General features: G+C 67.6%; 1 protein-coding gene across 2 annotated transcripts; it reads left to right on the top strand.

The window, feature by feature from the left end:
• The first annotated feature begins 331 nt into the window (after positions 1–331).
• GATA1 (GATA binding protein 1) lies at positions 332–16,301 on the top strand. Of its 2 annotated transcripts, XM_074937913.1 has the most exons (7): positions 428–496; positions 2,114–2,151; positions 5,646–5,839; positions 6,393–6,779; positions 6,876–7,021; positions 14,882–15,007; positions 15,474–16,301. In XM_074937913.1, the coding sequence occupies exons 3-7, from the start codon at positions 5,668–5,670 to the stop codon at positions 15,771–15,773; spliced, it is 1,131 nt and encodes a 376-aa protein (XP_074794014.1). In that variant the 5' UTR covers positions 428–496; positions 2,114–2,151; positions 5,646–5,667; the 3' UTR covers positions 15,774–16,301. The 2 variants fall into 2 exon arrangements, with proteins under 2 accessions (XP_074794013.1, XP_074794014.1); XM_074937912.1 differs by lacking the exon at positions 2,114–2,151 and having other exon boundaries at positions 332–496.
• The last annotated feature ends 1,802 nt before the right edge of the window (positions 16,302–18,103 follow it).

The raw sequence follows: 18,103 nt of genomic DNA, 5'->3' as shown, positions 1-18,103 counted from the left end.
TCCTGCCTCCCAGCCCCACCCCCCCACTAGACCCTAGTCTCCCCCGAGAGAACCCAGGAGTTCTGGCTCCCAGCCCCCCGCCCCCCAACCACTAGACCCATCTTCTTCTACACCAGAGAGAGTTTGGGGGGGCTAGTTTTCTCTCTCTCTCTCTCCGCCGTACATTAGGGGTAATTGAGTTCTCCAAGGTGGGGGGCAAGAGCCCCCCAGCTGTTCTCCCCCTCCCCTCTCTGTGCCCCACAAGAGCCCGTCCCGTCTCAGAAGGCGGGACCTCACCCGCCTGGGCTGCTGTGTCATTTTTAGCGTCTCTGCCCCCCCCCCACACTCCTTCTTTCCGTCTGTCTCTCGGAGCCACCAGCAAGTTGGGGCCAACCCGCGGCTGGGTAGATCTGGGGGAGCTCGCTGCGCTTCAAACCGCCCCCCTCGAAATTCGCCACTGGTCCACCTGGCACTGCATGGGGGCCTCCCCCCCCAAAATTTTTTTGCCCAGCTGTAGGTGAGTGTCAATCCGAGGCCAGCGGGGGACAGGCGGTGTCCGGTTTGGGGCAGTTGTGAAGAGAGACCAATGGACAGAACGAATCGGGACGGACGGGGTGGTGCACGGGCGGTGCAAACAGTGGGCTGGCACGGGGGTACCAGGGGGCAGCGGGCATGGAGGGCTGTCGCGGTGGTACCAGGGGGCAGCGGGCAGGGTGGCCTGGCACAGGGGTACCAGGGGGCAGTGGGCACGGTGGGCTGGGGAGGTCGTCGGTCGCTCAGGAGCCAAACCAGGAATGGGGCAAGGCTGGAAGGGGAGAGAAGGAACCGAGTAAAGGGCCAGAGTGGAGGGACCGGTGTCCCGTCCGCACAGCTGGGTTGTCCGTGGCCCAGCAATGGAGCACTGGGGATCGAGGGGCAGGGTGAGGGGATGGGGATGGAGAGGGAGTGGGTGTGCTTTGGGATGGACCGGGAGAGAGAGAGGGGTGCGTATTGGGGGGATGGATGGAGGGCAGGGTGTGGAGGGATGGGTGGATGGAGGGGTTTAGTGGGGAGGATGGGGTGGGGGGAAGGATGGGGAGGGGGGATTTGGGGGGATGGAGTAGATGGAGGGGTGTGAGTGGGATGGAGGGGTGGGGGGAAGGGGATGGATGGAGGGATGAGGACAATGGGTGGATGGAGGGGTGGGGGGCAGTGGATGGAGGGGTTTGGGGGGTGGGTGGAGGGGTGTGAGTGGGATGGAGGGGTTTGGGGAAGGGATGGGGGGATGGAGGGGTTGGGGGAGGGATGGTGTGTGGGTGGGAGGGGGGATAGGGTGGATGGAGGGGTTTGGGGGATGGGTGGAGGGGTGTGAGCGGGATGGAGGGGTGAGGGGAAGGGTGGGGGGCAGACAGAGGTGGGTGGGGGCGTGGGGCAGATGGATGGATGATGGGTGGGGGCAGATGGATTGCACGAGAAAAAGAGGTGAGAAGACTGGCAGGTCCCTTCCAAGTTAATGTCGGGGTTTCCCTCCCCGACTGATTTCCACCCCCCATTTGAGTTCCCGCTGGTCGTCCGGGGATCCGGGGGGTGGGAATTTCCATCTCCCATTGACCGGCAGAATGGTCAATTGTCTGGAGATGTTCAGTCCCGTGTGTGGGCGTCGGGGTCAGGGAGGGGGAGACCCCCCCCCCATCTAGAGACACTTTTCCAGCCCCCCCACATCCAGCTGTTTAAAAAACCTGGTTCGGTGATGAATATTCTACTCCGCTCCTGGAACCAGGGAGAGAACCCAGGAGTCCAGGCTCCCAGCCCTGCCCCCCAACCACTAGACCCCACTTCCCTTCCAGAGCTGGGGAGAGAACCCAGGAGTCCTGGCTCCCAGCCCCCCCCCCCGTCTAACCACTAGACCCCACTACCCTCCCAGAGCTGCGGCGAGAACCCAGGAGTCCCGGCTCTCAGCCCCCCCTGCTCTAACCACCAGGCCCCACTGCCCTCCCAGAGCCAGGGAGAGAACCCAGGAGTCCTGGTTGCTAGCCCCCCCCACCCCCCCAACCCACCAGCCCTCCCTCCTCTGAGTACTGAGCGAGGGTGCAATAAAAGGGAGAATTCGATATCCCAGGGGATCAGAACTTTACCTTCTGTTCTCTTCTCTCAGCCTCCGGGACGCCTGGGTTCTTTTGAAGCCTTTGCGAGGTAAATGTGGGGGTGGGAGTGTCGCCCTTGGCTGTGGGGGGGTGCGGGGGTTACAATACACCTTGTTCTACCCACTGAGCTGTGTAGGGGCAAATCTGTCACTGCCGTGTGATCCGCCCGTCAAGGCAAGGGAGATAATTTTTATCTCCCGGCTATTCCTTATCTGAGGCCCTAACCCCGATAACGGCTGTACAATCGTTGGGCCCCACACGTCCTATTTCCTCCCCCCCTCCGGCCTGGTACACACCCACACAATGCGCAGATCCTGCGATGCTGGAGCTGGATGTGAATATGGTTCAAGGAGATGGAAGTGGGGGTGATGGGGGGCGCGCAGGGCACTGGGGGGTGTTTGGAGTGTGTCTGTGATGGGGGGCGGTGGTGGGGTTGTGGTGGTGTGCATCTGCGTTTGGCTTTGTGCTGCTGCTGAGGGTGTGTCTCCTTGGGTTGTGTGTCTGTCTTTGGGAGGTGTGTGTTTGGGTTGTTTGTCTTTGCGGTGGTATTGAGGGGGTCTCCCCTTGGGTTGTGTGTCTGTGTGTGTGTGTGTTGTGTTTTGTAGTGTTCAGGGTGTTTGTCTTTGGGTTGTGGTGGTGAGGGGGTGTGGTGGTGTGTGTGTTTGGGTAGTATGTCTTTGGGTTGTGTCTCTTTTTGTGTGGGTCTGGGCTGTGTTTTTGTAGTGTGGTGGGTGGGTGTATTTGGGTTGTGTCTTTGTCTGTCTTTGGGTTGTGGCGGTGTGTCTGTGTTTGGGTTGTGTGTCTTGGTGGTGGTGGTGAGAGTCTCTCTCTTTGGGTTGTTTCTCTTTGTGTGGGTCTGGGCTGTGTTTTTGTAGTGTTGAGGGTGTGTGTCTGTGTGTTCGGGTTGTAGCTTTTTGTGTGTGTGTTTACGCTGCGTGTCTTTGTGTGGTTTGGGCTGTGGTGGCGGGGTGTGTGTGCGCTGTTTGGGACTGCCTGTGCGGTGTGTTTCATAGGGCGGGCGATAGTTTCGGTGGCTGTGACTTGGTGTGTTGTTTGTGTTGAATTGGCATGTCTGGGTGGGCTGTTGTGTTTTCCTGAGGGTGGTTGTTTGGTGGGTGTGTATCTCTTATCTGTGTGTGTTGTATCCGTGGGTTAGCAGCGTGTTGTGGCTGTGGGGGGCTTTTTGGGGAAGTATTTCCCTGAGTGTGGTGTCGGACGTGTGAGTCTGTTGTTCTGGGGATGCTGAGTGTTGGCTTTTTGGGGTGTTGGTGTGGTATTTTGGAGTGCTTTTGTGTGTGTGTTGGGGGGCTTGTGTGTCGCGGAGGGAGTTGTGCTTTCTCTGCACTTTGGGCTGGATTTCTTTGCCTGTCTTTGTAATGTGCATGTGTGTGTGTCCATCCCTGCTGCCCCCTGCTGGAGGGCCTGAGTCCTGCTGTGTGTGTGTCCTTGTGGTCTGGGATTGTGTGTGTCTCGATTGTGGTGGGGTGGCACCATGGAGATGTTTAAGTATTGGCGAGGGGTGTACATTTGTGCGATGTGGGTGTCCCGGGTGGGTGCGTGTTTGTGGGTTGGGAGCAGGGCTGGGTTGAATTGTGACTTAGCAATGGACATAAGATTAAAAAAGCAACAAATTCACAACATGAGAAGGACACAACAGGGCACAGAGTGGGTGTGGGGATTATACACACCCCGACCAACCTGTACACAGAGCCAGGGAGAGAACCCAGGTGTCCTGGCTCTCAGCCCCCCTGCTCTAGCCCCACCAGACCCCACTCCCCTCCCAGAGCCGGGAGAGAACCCAGGCGTCCTGGCTCCCAGCCCCCACTCCACTGTGGGTGGTTAGTTCGCTGCTCCCCCTCCCCCCCCTGCGTTATCTGCCCCATCTCTGCTGCGTTGGGGATGAGGCAAGGGCAGCTTTTGAAATCAGCTTTGAGACCGGGCCAACTTCCTCTGCACTGTGCCACCCGCCACCCCCCCCACACACACACCCGGCAGCCAGGACGCCTGGGTTCAATCCCTGGGTCAGGGAGGGGAGTGGGGGCTAGTGGTTAGAGCAGGGGAGGGGAACCAGGACTCCTGGGTTCTGTGTGAGGGGAGGTGGGTTCACAGAGGGGACAGGCCCCATGCCCTATCCCCCTGAGCCAACCAGGCCCCGCGCTGGGGCCGGGTGGGAGCCGACTTGCCTGGGAGGGGGCAGGCCCCGGCTCAAGTCTCTGGCGGACGTTGGGGGGGCTGCGTGCGAGATCGGGGGGGCGGATAGGGCCGGGAGGCCCCAGTTCTCAGAACGAGAGGCTTGGAGCACCTGATGGGGAGAGAGATAGAGACAGAGAGATGCAGAGATTGGGCGGGCGGCAAGGGCAGCATCTTCCGGGGTGGCCCCCCAGGCCAGAGGGGGGCCCAGGGACGGGGTATATAGGGGCGGGGTCACCAGGGCCGGCCTGGCTGGCTGGAGACAGAAAGGTGGGGATGGGTAGACAGAGGGGTCTTGGAGGGAGGGAGGGGCATGGGGGGGATGGAAGGGGGGATTGGAAGGAGGGGGGGGGATGAATGGAGAGAGGGGCATGGGGGGATGGATGGGGTGGGGGAGATGGAGGGCTGTGTCAGGAGGGATTTGTGGAGGGGTGTGGAGGGAGGGAGGGGCATGGGGGGATGGATGGGGTGGGGGAGATGGAGGGGGGATGCAGGCAAGGAGGAAGGGGGGGGCCTGCAGGGAGGGAAGGGTGGATTCAGACGTCGGGGGAGGGACAGACCCATAGTTTTCAGTCCCGTAAGCCCCACGTTTCCCCTCGTGGCTCCAGGACCTCTCGCTCCTCCCTGGCCTGTTTCCCTCCCCCTCCCCAGTCCTTGTCCTCGCGCCCCCTCGGGCCCATTCTCCAGTCTGTCCATTCCCCGCCGGGGCCCCCCCATCCCGCCCACCCCCAGCGCCTCTCAGTGCCCTCCCCTAGCCGGGGACCGGGCGGGTGGGTTTCCTTCACCAGACCCTGTAGTGCTGAGAATGGTGACCTGGCTGGTGCGTGCACGGCCCTACCCTTGAGATGCCAACCGTTAACCCTTTATCAACCGTTTGACTCGCGAAGCGTGGCCAGCCAGCGGCCTCGGGGGGCAAATCCCCCCCGGCTTGTCCCAGTCCGGCCCAATTCGCACGTGGAATCGCTGCATTTGCACGCTAGTGAGCAGCCGTTTTTGCACGTGGCCTCTCTCAAGAACGGGATTCTGCTCCACGGGAACATGTCATCGCGGGTATGGGGGGCAGACGGACGGTGGGGAGCCGGCCCCTCGCGTTGTCTGGGCCCTGCAGGGGCTCGGGGCTGGGGGAGCACGGGCTGGCATTGCCTCCTCTTAAACAGCCCTGACTTTGCTTTTGGCTGCTTCTCTAACCACTAGACCTCACTCCCCTCCCCAAGACAGGGATGGAACCCCGGAGTCCTGGCTCCCCGCTGCCTCGCTCTAACCACTACACCCCACTTCCCTCCCAGAGCCAGGGAGAGGACCCAGGAGTCCTGACACCCTGTGTCTTGTCCCCCATGTAAATTCCCCATCTAGGTCAGGAGCTCTTGTGCCCGGGATGGATTTTGCCACCCTGGGGGGGCTGGAGATGACCCCCCATTTCCTGGAGCCCCCCCTCCTGCCGCCGGCCGATGAATCTGCAGTCTTCTTCCACGGAGCCGAGGGCGGGGACCCCGGCGCGCTCGCTACCTACTTCTCCCGGACGCCGGACTCCTACCGTAATCCGACAGGTGGGTGGCCAGAGCTATGTGGCCCGGGACCCCCCGCCCCGAAACCCAGCTGGGGACACCCCCCCCCCGTTTCACCACCCCGCAGGGCTCCTTGGAGGGGCATCGCCTGGGGCCGCCCACAGAAGGCCCTATGCCACAGTCACACTGTTGCCGTGGTGATTGTTACCACGGGCTGTGGTTGCTATGGGACCACGGTTGCCGTGGCTTCCAGCAGCAGACTCGCACTGCCGCCATGGCTGCCTGTGGTGTTGCCAGGGCTCCTGCAGGGGGGGGGGGGCCTGCCTGGTTGCCATGGCAACAGTGCCATTACTATGCCATTGTGTGGGGTTGTTGTGGTCGCCGTGGTGCCCACCTGCGTTTCCATGCCCCCCCCGCCCCCCCGGATTCACTGCAATGGTCGGGGTTTCTCCTGCCAAGGTTGCCATGGTTCCCTGCGGCCTCATCCCGTGGTTGCCGTGGCCCCTGCCTCGCCATGGCGACGGGTTGTGTGTCCCTGTGGCAGCTGTGGGTTCCCCTCCCACTAACCCCCCCTCTCCTTTTCCACCCCCTGCAGCGCGCCCGGTGTACCCTCTCCTCAACGGGCTGCAGTGGGTGGATGGGCACCCCTACGCCACGGCCGGCTGGACCCCCGTCTCCTACGGCAAGCCCCAGGCCGGGGTCCCCCTCTACCCGGCTCCCCCCTCCTCCTCTTCCTACAGCCCCCCCTCACCCAAGGAGCAGCCCCCCGAGGACAAGGGCAGCCCCAAGTTCCTGGAGATGCTGAAGACGGAGCCAATGAGCCCCCCCACTGCCGAGCTGCTGACGTTGGGGTCCCCCGCCGGGGCCCCCCACCCCGCCTACACCGGGACCCCGGAGCTCGGGTTCTACCAGCCCAGCGGGAGCCCCCTGATGGCTGGGTACTCCCCCAAACTCAGGGGGCCGCTGCAGCTGTCCCCGTGCGGTGAGAGCCTCCTTCGGGCTGGGGGGGGCGGGGGGGCGGCGCCCCCTGCGGGGAGAGGCCCCATCGCTGACTCAGTTTCCCTCTCCCGTCCCTCAGAGGCGCGGGAGTGTGTGAACTGTGGGGCCACGGCCACGCCCCTGTGGCGCCGGGACGGCACCGGGCACTACCTGTGTAACGCCTGCGGGCTGTACCACAAGATGAACGGGCAGAACCGGCCCCTCATCCGGCCCAAGAAACGCTTGGTGAGTGGGGACTTGCCCCCCGTTCCCCTGGGGTCCCCCTGGACCCCCTGCCACTGCCACGACATCCCCCCGCTCCAGCCTCCCCCGACACCTTCCGCTCCCGTGAGACCTCCCTGGCCCAGCCGCCCCCGACGCCCCCTTCCCCTCCCGTGAGACCCCCCCTCAGACCCAGCCGCCCCCGACGCCCCCTTCCCCTCCCGTGAGACCCCCCCTCCGACCCAGCCGCCCCCGACGCCCCCTTCCCCTCCCGTGAGACCCCCCCTCCGACCCAGCCGCCCCCGACGCCCCCTTCCCCTCCCGTGAGACCCCCCCTCCGACCCAGCCTCCCCCGACGCCCCCTTCCCCTCCCGTGAGACCCCCCCTCCGACCCAGCCTCCCCCGACGCCCCCTTCCCCTCCCGTGAGACCCCCCTCCGACCCAGCCTCCCCCGACGCCCCCTTCCCCTCCCGTGAGACCTCCCTCTGACCCAGCCTCCCCCGACGCCCCCTTTCCCTTCCCCTCCCGTGAGACCCCCCCTCAGACCCAGCCGCCCCCGACGCCCCCTTCCCCTCCCGTGAGACCTCCCTCTGACCCAGCCTCCCCCGACGCCCCCTTCCCCTTCCCCTCCCATGAGACCCCCCCTCAGACCCAGCCTCCCCCGACACCCCCTTCCCCTCCCATGAGACCCCCCCTCAGACCCAGCCTCCCCCGACGCCCCCTTCCCCTTCCCCTCCCATGAGACCCCCCCTCCGACCCAGCCTCCCCCGACACCCCCTTCCCCTCCCGTGAGACCTCCCTCTGACCCAGCCTCCCCGACACCCCCTTCCCCTCCCGTGAGACCTCCCTCTGACCCAGCCTCCCCGACACCCCCTTCCCCTCCCATGAGACCCCCCCTCAGACCCAGCCTCCCCCGACGCCCCCTTCCCCTTCCCCTCCCGTGAGACCTCCCCTCAGACCCAGCCTCCCACGACGCCCCCTTCCCCTCCCATGAGACCCCCCCTCCGACCCAGCCTCCCCCGACGCCCCCTTCCCCTTCCCCTCCCGTGAGACCCCCCCTCAGACCCAGCCTCCCCCGACGCCCCCTTCCCCTCCCGTGAGACCCCCTCCGACCCAGCCTCCCCGACGCCCCCTTCCCCTCCCGTGAGACTGCCCCAGCCTCCCCGACACCCCCTTCCCCTCCCGTGAGACCCCCCTCCGACCCAGCCTCCCACGACGCCCCCTTCCCCTCCCGTGAGACCTCCCCTCAGACCCAGCCTCCCACGACGCCCCCTTCCCCTCCCGTAAGACCTCCCTCTGACTCAGCCTCCCCCGACACCCCCTTCCCCTCCCGTGAGACCCCCCCTCCGACCCAGCCTCCCCCAACGCCCCCTTCCCCTCCCGTAAGACCTCCCTCTGACTCAGCCTCCCCCGACACCCCCTTCCCCTCCCGTGAGACCCCCCCTCCGACCCAGCCTCCCCCAACGCCCCCTTCCCCTCCCATGAGACTGCCCCAGCCTCCCCGACACCCCCTTCCCCTCCCGTGAGACCTCCCTCCGACCCAGCCTCCCCCGACGCCCCCTTCCCCTCCCGTGAGACCTCCCTCTGACCCAGCCTCCCCCGACGCCCCCTTCCCCTCCCGTGAGACCTCCCTCTGACCCAGCCTCCCCCGACGCCCCCTTCCCCTCCCGTGAGACCCCCCCTCAGACCCAGCCGCCCCCGACGCCCCCTTCCCCTCCCGTGAGACCCCCCCTCAGACCCAGCCGCCCCCGACGCCCCCTTCCCCTCCCGTGAGACCCCCCCTCCGACCCAGCCGCCCCCGACGCCCCCTTCCCCTCCCGTGAGACCCCCCCTCCGACCCAGCCTCCCCCGACGCCCCCTTCCCCTCCCGTGAGACCCCCCCTCCGACCCAGCCTCCCCCGACGCCCCCTTCCCCTCCCGTGAGACCCCCCTCCGACCCAGCCTCCCCCAACACCCCCTTCCCCTCCCATGAGACTGCCCCAGCCTCCCCGACACCCCCTTCCCCTCCCGTGAGACCCCCCTCCGACCCAGCCTCCCCGACACCCCCTTCCCCTCCCGTGAGACCTCCCTCTGACCCAGCCTCCCCCGACGCCCCCTTCCCCTTCCCCTCCCATGAGACCCCCCCTCAGACCCAGCCTCCCCCGACACCCCCTTCCCCTCCCATGAGACCCCCCCTCAGACCCAGCCTCCCCCGACGCCCCCTTCCCCTTCCCCTCCCATGAGACCCCCCCTCTGACCCAGCCTCCCCGACACCCCCTTCCCCTCCCGTGAGACCTCCCTCTGACCCAGCCTCCCCGACACCCCCTTCCCCTCCCATGAGACCCCCCCTCAGACCCAGCCTCCCCCGACGCCCCCTTCCCCTTCCCCTCCCATGAGACCCCCCTCAGACCCAGCCTCCCCCGACGCCCCCTTCCCCTTCCCCTCCCGTGAGACCCCCCCTCCGACCCAGCCTCCCCGACGCCCCCTTCCCCTCCCGTGAGACTGCCCCAGCCTCCCCGACACCCCCTTCCCCTCCCGTGAGACCTCCCTCTGACCCAGCCTCCCCGACACCCCCTTCCCCTCCCATGAGACCCCCCCTCTGACCCAGCCTCCCCGACGCCCCCTTCCCCTCCCATGAGACCCCCCCTCTGACCCAGCCTCCCCGACACCCCCTTCCCCTCCCGTGAGACCTCCCCTCAGACCCAGCCTCCCCCGACGCCCCCTTCCCCTCCCGTGAGACCTCCCCTCAGACCCAGCCTCCCACGACGCCCCCTTCCCCTCCCATGAGACCCCCCCTCCGACCCAGCCTCCCCCGACGCCCCCTTCCCCTCCCGTGAGACCCCCTCCGACCCAGCCTCCCCGACGCCCCCTTCCCCTCCCGTGAGACTGCCCCAGCCTCCCCGACACCCCCTTCCCCTCCCGTGAGACCTCCCCTCAGACCCAGCCTCCCCCGACACCCCCTTCCCCTCCCATGAGACCCCCCCTCCGACCCAGCCTCCCCCAACGCCCCCTTCCCTCCCGTAAGACCTCCCTCTGACTCAGCCTCCCCCGACACCCCTTCCCCTCCCGTGAGACCCCCCCTCCGACCCAGCCTCCCCCAACGCCCCCTTCCCCTCCCGTAAGACCTCCCTCTGACTCAGCCTCCCCCAACACCCCCTTCCCCTCCCATGAGACCCCCCCTCCGACCCAGCCTCCCCCAACGCCCCCTTCCCCTCCCATGAGACTGCCCCAGCCTCCCCGACACCCCCTTCCCCTCCCGTGAGACCCCCCTCCGACCCCAGCCTCCCCCGACACCCCCTTCCCCTCCCGTGAGACCTCCCTCTGACCCAGCCTCCCCCGACGCCCCCTTCCCCTTCCCCTCCCGTGAGACCCCCCCTCAGACCCAGCCTCCCCCGACGCCCCCTTCCCCTTCCCCTCCCGTGAGACCCCCCCTCAGACCCAGCCTCCCCGACGCCCCCTTCCCCTCCCATGAGACCCCCCCCTCCGACCCAGCCTCCCCGACGCCCCCCTTCCCCTCCCATGAGACCCCCCCTCAGACCCAGCCTCCCCCGACGCCCCCTTCCCCTCCCATGAGACTGCCCCAGCCTCCCCGACACCCCCTTCCCCTCCCGTGAGACCTCCCTCTGACCCAGCCTCCCCCGACGCCCCCATCCCCTCCCGTGAGACCCCCCCTCCGACCCAGCCTCCCCCGACGCCCCCTTCCCCTCCCGTGAGACCCCCCCTCCGACCCAGCCTCCCCCGACGCCCCCTTCCCCTTCCCCTCCCCGTGAGACCCCCCCTCGGACCCAGCCTCCCCCGATGCCCCCTTCCCCTTCCCCTCCCATGAGACCCCCCCTCAGACCCAGCCTCCCCCGACACCCCCTTCCCCTCCCGTGAGACCTCCCTCTGACCCAGCCTCCCCGACACCCCCTTCCCCTCCCATGAGACCCCCCCTCCGACCCAGCCTCCCCCGACGCCCCCTTCCCCTCCCGTGAGACCCCCTCCGACCCAGCCTCCCCCGACGCCCCCTTCCCCTCCCGTGAGACCCCCCCTCCGACCAGCCTCCCCCGACGCCCCCTTCCCCTTCCCCTCCCGTGAGACCCCCCCTCCGACCCAGCCTCCCCCAACACCCCCTTCCCCTCCCGTGAGACCTCCCTCTGACCCAGGCTCCCCGACACCCCCTTCCCCTCCCGTGAGACCTCCCTCTGACCCAGCCTCCCCCGACGCCCCCTTCCCCTTCCCCTCCCGTGAGACCCCCCCTCCGACCCAGCCTCCCCCGACGCCCCCTTCCCCTTCCCCTCCCGTGAGACCCCCCTCCGACCCAGCCTCCCCCGACGCCCCCTTCCCCTCCCGTGAGACCTCCCTCGGACCCAGCCTCCCCCGACGCCCCCTTCCCCTCCCATGAGACCCCCCCTCAGACCCAGCCTCCCCCGACGCCCCCTTCCCCTCCCATGAGACTGCCCCAGCCTCCCCGACACCCCCTTCCCCTCCCGTGAGACCTCCCTCTGACCCAGCCTCCCCCGACGCCCCCTTCCCCTTCCCCTCCCGTGAGACCCCCCCTCAGACCCAGCCTCCCCCGACGCCCCCTTCCCCTTCCCCTCCCGTGAGACCCCCCCTCAGACCCAGCCTCCCCCGACGCCCCCTTCCCCTCCCATGAGACCCCCCCCTCCGACCCAGCCTCCCCGACGCCCCCTTCCCCTCCCATGAGACCCCCCCTCAGACCCAGCCTCCCCCGACGCCCCCTTCCCCTCCCATGAGACTGCCCCAGCCTCCCCGACACCCCCTTCCCCTCCCGTGAGACCTCCCTCTGACCCAGCCTCCCCCGACGCCCCCATCCCCTCCCGTGAGACCCCCCCTCCGACCCAGCCTCCCCGACGCCCCCTTCCCCTCCCGTGAGACCCCCCCTCCGACCCAGCCTCCCCCGACGCCCCCTTCCCCTTCCCCTCCCGTGAGACCCCCCCTCGGACCCAGCCTCCCCGATGCCCCCTTCCCCTTCCCCTCCCATGAGACCCCCCCTCAGACCCAGCCTCCCCCGACACCCCCTTCCCCTCCCGTGAGACCTCCCTCTGACCCAGCCTCCCCGACACCCCCTTCCCCTCCCATGAGACCCCCCCTCCGACCCAGCCTCCCCCGACGCCCCTTCCCCTCCCGTGAGACCCCCCCTCCGACCCAGCCTCCCCCGACGCCCCCTTCCCCTTCCCCTCCCGTGAGACCCCCCCTCGGACCCAGCCTCCCCCGATGCCCCCTTCCCCTTCCCTTCCCATGAGACCCCCCCTCAGACCCAGCCTCCCCCGACACCCCCTTCCCCTCCCGTGAGACCTCCCTCTGACCCAGCCTCCCCGACACCCCCTTCCCCTCCCATGAGACCCCCCTCCGACCCAGCCTCCCCCGACGCCCCCTTCCCCTCCCGTGAGACCCCCTCCGACCCAGCCTCCCCCGACGCCCCCTTCCCCTCCCGTGAGACCCCCCCTCCGACCAGCCTCCCCCGACGCCCCCTTCCCCTTCCCCTCCCGTGAGACCCCCCCTCCGACCCAGCCTCCCCCAACACCCCCTTCCCCCTCCCGTGAGACCTCCCTCTGACCCAGGCTCCCCGACACCCCCTTCCCCTCCCGTGAGACCTCCCTCTGACCCAGCCTCCCCGACACCCCCTTCCCCTCCCATGAGACCCCCCTCAGACCCAGCCTCCCCCGACGCCCCCTTCCCCTTCCCCTCCCATGAGACCCCCCCTCAGACCCAGCCTCCCCCGACGCCCCCTTCCCCTCCCGTGAGACCCCCTCCGACCCAGCCTCCCCCGACGCCCCCTTCCCCTCCCATGAGACCCCCCCTCAGACCCAGCCTCCCCCGACGCCCCCTTCCCCTTCCCCTCCCATGAGACCCCCCCTCCGACCCAGCCTCCCCCGACGCCCCCTTCCCCTCCCGTGAGACCCCCCCTCCGACCCAGCCTCCCCCAACGCCCCCTTCCCCTCCCGTAAGACCTCCCTCTGACTCAGCCTCCCCCAACACCCCCTTCCCCTCCCATGAGACCCCCCCTCCGACCCAGCCTCCCCCAACACCCCCTTCCCCTCCCATGAGACTGCCCCAGCCTCCCCGACACCCCCTTCCCCTCCCGTGAGACCTCCCTCTGACCCAGCCTCCCCCGACGCCCCCTTCCCCTTCCCCTCCCATGAGACCCCCCTCAGACCCAGCCTCCCCCGACGCCCCCTTCCCCTCCCATGAGACCCCCCCTCAGACCCAGCCTCCCCGACGCCCCCTTCCCCTTCCCCTCCCGTGAGACCCCCCCTCAGACCCAGCCTCCCCCGACGCCCCCTTCCCCTCCCATGAGACCCCCCCCTCCGACCCAGCCTCCCCGACGCCCCCTTCCCCTCCCATGAGACCCCCCCTCAGACCCAGCCTCCCCCGACGCCCCCTTCCCCTCCCATGAGACTGCCCCAGCCTCCCCGACACCCCCTTCCCCTCCCCGTGAGACCTCCCTCCGACCCAGCCTCCCCCGACGCCCCCTTCCCCTCCCATGAGACCCCCCTCTGACCCAGCCTCCCCCGACGCCCCCTTCCCCTCCCGTGAGACCTCCCTCTGACCCAGCCTCCCCCGACGCCCCCTTCCCCTCCCGTGAGACCCCCCCTCCGACCCAGCCTCCCCCGACGCCCCCTTCCCCTTCCCCTCCCGTGAGACCTCCCTCTGACCCAGCCTCCCCGACGCCCCCTTCCCCTTCCCCTCCCATGAGACCCCCCCTCAGACCCAGCCTCCCCCGACGCCCCCTTCCCCTCCCGTGAGACCCCCTCCGACCCAGCCTCCCCCGACGCCCCCTTCCCCTCCCGTGAGACCCCCCCTCCGACCAGCCTCCCCCGACGCCCCCTTCCCCTCCCGTGAGACCCCCCCTCCGACCAGCCTCCCCCGACGCCCCCTTCCCCTCCCGTGAGACCCCCCTCCGACCCAGCCTCCCCCGACGCCCCCTTCCCCTTCCCCTCCCGTGAGACCCCCCCTCCGACCCAGCCTCCCCCGACGCCCCCTTCCCCTCCCGTGAGACCTCCCTCCGACCCAGCCTCCCCGACGCCCCCTTCCCCTCCCATGAGACCCCCCCTCAGACCCAGCCTCCCCCGACGCCCCCTTCCCCTCCCATGAGACTGCCCCAGCCTCCCCGACACCCCCTTCCCTCCCGTGAGACCTCCCTCCGACCCAGCCTCCCCCGACGCCCCCTTCCCCTCCCATGAGACCCCCCTCTGACCCAGCCTCCCCCGACGCCCCCTTCCCCTCCCGTGAGACCTCCCTCTGACCCAGCCTCCCCCGACGCCCCCTTCCCCTCCCGTGAGACCCCCCCTCCGACCCAGCCTCCCCCGACGCCCCCTTCCCCTTCCCCTCCCGTGAGACCTCCCTCTGACCCAGCCTCCCCGACGCCCCCTTCCCCTTCCCCTCCCATGAGACCCCCCCTCAGACCCAGCCTCCCCCGACGCCCCCTTCCCCTCCCGTGAGACCCCCTCCGACCCAGCCTCCCCCGACGCCCCCTTCCCCTCCCGTGAGACCCCCCCTCCGACCAGCCTCCCCCGACGCCCCCTTCCCCTCCCGTGAGACCCCCCCTCCGACCAGCCTCCCCCGACGCCCCCTTCCCCTCCCGTGAGACCCCCCCTCCGACCCAGCCTCCCCCGACGCCCCCTTCCCCTTCCCCTCCCGTGAGACCCCCCCTCCGACCCAGCCTCCCCCGACGCCCCCTTCCCCTTCCCCTCCCGTGAGACCCCCCCTCCGACCAGCCTCCCCCGACGCCCCCTTCCCCTCCCGTGAGACCCCCCCTCCGACCCAGCCTCCCCCGACGCCCCCTTCCCCTTCCCCTCCCGTGAGACCCCCCTCTGACCCAGCCTCCCCCGACGCCCCCTTCCCCTCCCATGAGACCCCTCCGTGCCCTGGGCGCGGGTGCCAGACTCGTCTCTCCCCCAGATCGTCAGCAAACGAGCGGGCACCCAGTGCAGCAACTGCCAGACGAGCACCACCACCCTGTGGCGACGCAATGCGGGCGGGGAGCCCGTCTGCAACGCCTGCGGCCTCTACTACAAACTGCACAATGTGAGCCGGACGCCGGGGTTCTCTGCCCGGCTCTGGGGGGCGGGGTCTGGCGGTCAGAGCGGGGGGATCCAGGACTCCTGGGTTCTCTGCCCGGCTCTGGGGGAGCGGGGTCTGGCGGTCAGAGCGGGGGGATCCAGGACTCCTGGGTTCTCTGCCCGGCTCTGGGGGAGCGGGGTCTGGCGGTCAGAGCGGGGGGATCCAGGACTCCTGGGTTCTCTGCCCGGCTCTGGGGGGGGAGTGGGGTCTAGCGGTTAGAGCAGGGGGGGCTGGGAGCCAGGACTCCTGGGTTCTCTGCCCAGCTCTGCGGGGGGAGTGGGATCTGGTGGTTAGAGCAGGGGGGGCCTGGGAGCCAGGACTCCTGGGTTCTCTCCCCAGCTCTGGGAGGGGAGGGGGTCTATTGGTTAGTGTGGAGGTTGCGGGGACCCCGGATGCCTGGGTGCCATCCCTCTCCCCTTCCCCTCTGCAGGTCAATCGCCCCCTGACGATGCGGAAAGACGGCATCCAGACCCGCAACCGCAAAGTCTCCGGCAAGGGCAAGAAACGCCGGGGGGTGGGTCCGGGCGAGGGAGGGGCTGGGCTCCCCGCCCCGCTCGAACTGCTCTCCCCCCTGGCCGAGGACCCCGGCTCCCTCTACGCCCTGAGCCCCATGGTCCTGTCCAGCCACCTGCTCCCCTACTCCCCCTCCACCCACCACCTCCTCGGCCCCTCCCCAGCCGCCTACCATCCCCCCCACGCCTCCCCGGGGGCAGGCGCCTCGCTGGGGTGATAGGTGGCCCCTCGCAGAAGGAGGCAGAGCTGGAACAAGGGGGAAGCCGGGGAGACACTGGAGTACAGCTGTTTGGGGGGGTCACCCCTCCAGCCACGGAGTTGGGGTATGGGCCGGAGGGGGCAGAGTGTTGGGGTACAGGGGGATTCTCACCTCAGCAACCGCAAGGATTGGGGGGGGCTCTCCTTAGAAATGGGCCCACCCCCACACAGGCCTCCCTGAGTCCATCCCCCTACCATCTGTCCATCCCTGCACCACCCCATCCATTTCCCCCCCCATACCCTCCCGTCTGTCCATGCCTCCCCCATCCGTCCATCTGTCCCTCCCTCCATTCACCCGGCTGCTTTCGAAGGAAAGACCCCCTCATTTCTACCCTCCCCTGTGCCTGGATTTCCCCTTCAGCCCCCCCAAATCCTCACACTGGGAGCTTCCCCCCATTCCTCCTCCTACACCCTCTCAACCCTTCACCCCTTGTGTCCCCCCAGTGAACCCATCTCCCCCATGATCCAGCACTGGCTGTGATAGGACCCCCCCTTTTTACTCGCCCTTCTGGCACCCTGATATATTGTGGGTTAAAAAATATATTATATGGAAACCACATTTTAAAATATATTCTATATTTCTTGTAATGACTTGGGTGTCATGTGTTTCAATGCCTCCGGGGTGAAGTTGGGGGTTCAGTTTGGGGGTGCAGGGTTGTCCTTCCAGAAACAGCCCCAAATTAGCGCAGTTGGGTTGAGCAGTGTGGCTGGGGGGGACACTGTAGGTTGGGAGGGGGCTGGATTGGTGTTTAACTATTGGGGTGCATGCTCCAGTTTGGGGGGATCATCTTAGTCTAGATACACCCCAAAACCTATGCCACTGTTTTTGAGCAGCATGGATGGGTGGGGGGCTCTGACTGGGGGGCTGGTTAGCTGTTCAACTACTGGGGTGCATAGTTCAATTTTGGGGGTGTCAGCTTGTTCTACCTGCACCCCCAACTCAGCTGGTTTTGAGTACCATGAGGGGCTGCAGGGGGGATGGATTAGTGTTCAGCTATTGAGGTGCATGCTCCAGTTTGGGGGTGTCCTCACTTATTGGGGTGCTCTGTGGGGTTTCAGGGGGGTTCTCTGTGGAAGGTTTGGGATGAATCTAGGAGGTTGCTCACCCCCCCCAGTAAAGAGCAAATATTGGGGGTCCTCTTGCTTTTGCTCCCCCAAACTCAGAGATGGGGGGATGCAAGGAAGGCAAATGTGGGGGTTGGGATGTGGGAATCTGAGGGAGACGGCAGTGGGTATGTGTCAGGATGGATCCAATTTTATGGGATGTTTAATTCCCTCCCCCGCAAAGTATTGTTTTGTGTAAAGAAAACGGGATGGTTGGGGGAGTGGGGGCTAGTGGATTAGAGCCGGGGGTGGCTAGGAGCCAGGACTCCTGGGTTCTCTCCCCGGCTGTGGGAGGGGAGTCGGGTCTGGTGGTTTGAGCATGGGGGCTGGGAGCCAGGACTCCTGGGTTCTCTCCCTGGCTCCAGGAGGGGAGGGGTCTGGGAGCCAGGAGTCCCATCCCACCTATCAGCCCCATCTCTGGCTCTCCCTGAATCTCTCTCTCGATCAAAAGGGGCAGGAAAGGGGTTATCTGCCCCATTTGGCCAGGGCCCAGGGGGAGCTAGGGGGAGAGATGGGCCCCCAAGCTAAGGGCTGGCCAGGCGGGGAGCTGGGAACAGGATTTCAAAGGGACCTGTATGCGGAGGAGGGGCAGGGCTGGGAACTGGAGATGGGGCCCAATCCTGGATGCTGCACCAGGTAGCAGGCTGGGGCCCTCCCCCTGGGGGCGGCAGGGACACGCTGCGGTCACTGGTCTGGGCTATTTATCCCAGTCCCACTGCTACTTCAGGGCAGGCCCAGCGCCACCTGCTGGTGCAAAGCCCTCGCTGCTCCATCCCTGGGTGGTGTTATGTGTGGCTGTTCCCCACCCGCCCCGCCCCGCCCCACAGGTGGCTGCATCTCAGTGCTGGGTGCGCCATCCCCATGCGGCATTATGAGCGGCTGTTCCCCAGCGGCCCTGCCCCAGAAGTGGCTGCATCTCGGCCTCAGGGGCCATGTGATGCTACACTAGGGGGCAAGGCCCTGTGGGCCCAGCTCCCCCAAGGGGAGGAGGTCAAAGGAGAACCAAGGTCGGGGTGAAAGGTCTCTGGAGCAAGTTGGGGGAGGGGTCAAGAGTTAAAGGTCACAGGGTGAGAGGTCATGGGGGGGATTCCCCCAAAGACCTGGCCCATGAAGAGAGGGGGGATTTTTCCTCCAACACCCCCCTCCCTATGTCAACGGTTTCTCCCAGACCCCCCCATGCTCCAA

Source organism: Natator depressus, chromosome 23, assembly GCF_965152275.1.
Source record: "Natator depressus isolate rNatDep1 chromosome 23, rNatDep2.hap1, whole genome shotgun sequence".
Classification (NCBI taxonomy): domain Eukaryota; kingdom Metazoa; phylum Chordata; order Testudines; family Cheloniidae; genus Natator; species Natator depressus.
The sequence above is the reverse complement of the archived record's forward strand: the minus strand, read 5'-3'. Positions and strand labels throughout refer to the sequence as shown.

Bases quoted from the DNA above. Each gene is read 5' to 3' on its own strand.
- GATA1 (XM_074937912.1), top strand. From the start codon at position 456: ATGGGGGCCTCCCCCCCCAAAATTTTTTTGCCCAGCTGTAG. The intron at 6,780-6,875 runs GTGAGAGCCTCC...CCCGTCCCTCAG, and splicing joins GCTGCAGCTGTCCCCGTGCG to AGGCGCGGGAGTGTGTGAAC. The intron at 15,008-15,473 runs GTGAGCCGGACG...TCCCCTCTGCAG, and splicing joins TCTACTACAAACTGCACAAT to GTCAATCGCCCCCTGACGAT.